Source organism: Mandrillus leucophaeus, unplaced genomic scaffold (genome assembly GCF_000951045.1).
Source record: "Mandrillus leucophaeus isolate KB7577 unplaced genomic scaffold, Mleu.le_1.0 Scaffold1, whole genome shotgun sequence".
Classification (NCBI taxonomy): Eukaryota; Metazoa; Chordata; class Mammalia; order Primates; family Cercopithecidae; genus Mandrillus; species Mandrillus leucophaeus.
The window spans coordinates 9,249,878-9,252,765 of NW_012098097.1; the positions used below are offsets into that span (position 1 = coordinate 9,249,878).

At 45.9% G+C, this 2,888-nt stretch overlaps 1 protein-coding gene across 4 annotated transcripts in view; it reads right to left on the minus strand.

Moving 5' to 3' along the window:
- SRP68 (signal recognition particle 68kDa) overlaps positions 1–2,888 on the minus strand; it is a 46,831-nt gene that overhangs the window by 32,056 nt on the left and 11,887 nt on the right. For all 4 annotated transcript variants that reach the window (XM_011982808.1, XM_011982731.1, XM_011982590.1 and 1 more), the window contains one exon: positions 198–393. In XM_011982808.1, coding sequence (XP_011838198.1) covers positions 198–393 — 196 coding nt within the window. The remainder of the gene's footprint in view (positions 1–197; positions 394–2,888) is intronic.

Sequence of the window (2,888 nt, forward strand, 5' to 3'; positions counted from 1 at the left end):
AAAAAAAAAAAAAAAAAAAAATTCAAGAGCTGATAAACAAAACATGCTAACTTCACCTGTTAAAAGCAAGTTCAGAAAGTTTTTTCCTCTCCTGACTATCGCTTTCTAACCTGAAGAAACTCTGTTGTGTTTAACTATAGCTTTTTAAAGCGTCTTTCATCTCCACAACGAAACAAGCTGAGTGTTAAGGCACTAACCTGAGCCTCTAACTTGGTCTTAGCGTCCACGCGATTGCTCTCACACAAACGTTCCAATTCCTCTGCATGCTTCACGGCTTTGCGTAGGCGAGATAATAAGTGAAACCGTTTTCGGGGTTCAGTGTTGGCTTCCTGTTTCAGCTGCATAGCGTAGCTCCAGGCTCTTTCAGCATCCATCAGAACCAGAAGCAAGTATCTAGACCAGAGACAGAAGCGGGGAGACGGTAAAGGCCATCATCAGACCCAGGTATTCTCTGAGGTGTAATCTTCTGCTTCTTGGCTTTTCTTTATACTCTCCCTCCTTTGCCGCTCTCAAAACAACTCTTCTGATATTCTCAGCCATGACTAAACCAGTATCTCTATTCGCAACCTGGGCTCAATCTCAGGTTTCTCATCATCTACTAGACGTATCTCATTGAAAAACCTCTACTGCCTCAAACTCGGTAAATCCAGAATCGTGACCTATCCCTCCTGAATTTTGTCAAACGGACACAGTCTAGGCACACAATCTGGCCTCATCTTTGAATCAACACCTCCTTCATCTCAACCCAGTTAGAAAAGTCCTTAAAAGGCAGTATATTGGCCAGGCGCAGTGGCTCACGCCTATAATCCAAGCACTTTGGGAGGCTGAGCCAGGCGTATCACCTGAGGTCAGGAGTTCGAGATCAGCCTGGCCAACATGGTGAAACCCCATCTCTACTAAAAATACAAAAATTAGCTGGGTGTGTTGGTATGCGCCTGTAATCCCAGCTACTTGGGAGGCTGAGGCAGGAGAATTGCTTGAACCCAGGAGGCGGAAGTTGCAGTGGGCTGAGATCACACCACTATACTCTCGTCTGGGCAACAAGGCAAGACTCCATCTCAAAAAAACAAACAAACAAACAAACAAAAAAAAACAGTATATTAAAGTGGTGATGAACGAGGGCTCCAGAGCCTGGGACAGAATCTCAGTGCCACCATTTACTAGCTGTGTGACTGTGGGCAAAGTACTAACCTTTCTGTGCACCACTCTCCCATGTAGTAATACAAATAACACATTTAGACTAGAGCCGGGCACTTACTAAGTGCTCAGTAAGTTCGTTAATTACTTTATTATTATACCGGTGAATCTTTCTTTACTGCCTTGATCAATCTGTCTTAAACTTCAGCTTAACCTTGTCTCTTCAGAGTAAAGGATCTTGCTATCATAACAGAGTCCAGGCTCGGTGTAGCGGCTCATGTCTGTAATCCCTGTACATTGGGAGGCCGAGGTGGGAGGATCGCTTGAGGCCAGGAGTTTGAAACCAGCCTGGTCATAGCGAGATCCCATCTCTACAAAAGAAAAAAAGAGAAAAGTTAGCTGGGCATGGTGGTACATGCCTATAGTCCCAGCTACTCAGGAGGGTGAGGCAGGAGGAGTTCAAGGCTGCAGTAAGCTATGATCCCACTGCTGCACTCCAGCCTGGGTGACAGTGAGGCCCTGTTTCAAAAAAAAAAAAAAGGGAGAGAGTCCAGATTTCTCCCAACTGGTTCTCATGAGATTTAAGATTTAATCACTACATCTTGCTGCTGCATCCTATTATGGTCTCCAGGCTCTAGTTTTCTGACTGTACACACCAAGCTCACAGCCTTTTCACTGCCTGAGTAGCAGCTAACAAGTGTCCAGAACTTTACAGTTCCTAGACTGCATGCACGGATATCAGGTCATGCTGCTTTCCCCGACACAGAATGTTCTTCATTCTCGCAAATCCTTCAAGGTCAAGCCTCCCCCACGCAGGCTTACTGACTTCCCTGTCAAGAGCGTTCAAGTTCAAGTCTCCCTTCCAAGGCTTCAGAATGCTGAACAGTAAATGATACACAACATGGCACTTTTACTGTAGCATTCCCTGGTTTGCACTGACCAACATCTTTCAACAAGATGAAAGTCAATAAGGTTCAAGGACCATGCCTCCTCTCTTTCTATATCTAGTGTGTCACAACTACTCTGCTGATGTAGCACAAAAGCAGCTATAAACAAGACCTATGTGAATGGGCATGGCTGGGTTCCAATAAATCTTCATTTACACAAAAGGTGGCAGGAACATAATTTGGCCCATAAGTGTGAGGAAGACCTGGAGACCTTCACTACATGTTGCTTGACAGACTAAAAATTCTTCAGCAAATGCCAGCACTAGTGTATTCAGCACTGAAATATAGGACTCTTCTAGAAAACTGTGAAGTTCTAGACACCAGCCAGGCGCAGTAGCCCATGCCTGTATTCCTAGCACTTTGGGAGGCAGGGATGGGTGGATCACCTGAGGTTAGGAGTTCAAGACCAGCCTGGCCAACATGGTGAAACTCTGTCTCTACTAAAAATACAAAACTCAGCTGGGCATGGTGGCATGTGCCTGTAATCCCAGCTACTCGAGAGGCTGAGGCAGGAGAAGTTTGAACCCAGGAGGCGGAGGTTGCAGTGAGGCAAGATCAAGCCACTGCACTCCAGCCTGGGCAACACAGTGAGACTCTGTCTCAAACAAACAAAAATTACACACCACTCAATTACATTAAGATATACTGGGCTGGGCGCGGTGGCTCAAGCCTGTAATCCCAGCACTTTGGGAGGCCGAGAAGGGTGGATCACAAGGTCAGGAGATTGAGACCATCCTGGCTAACACGGTGAAACCCCGTCTCTACTAAAAAATACAAAAAACTAGCCGGGCAAAGTGGCGGGTG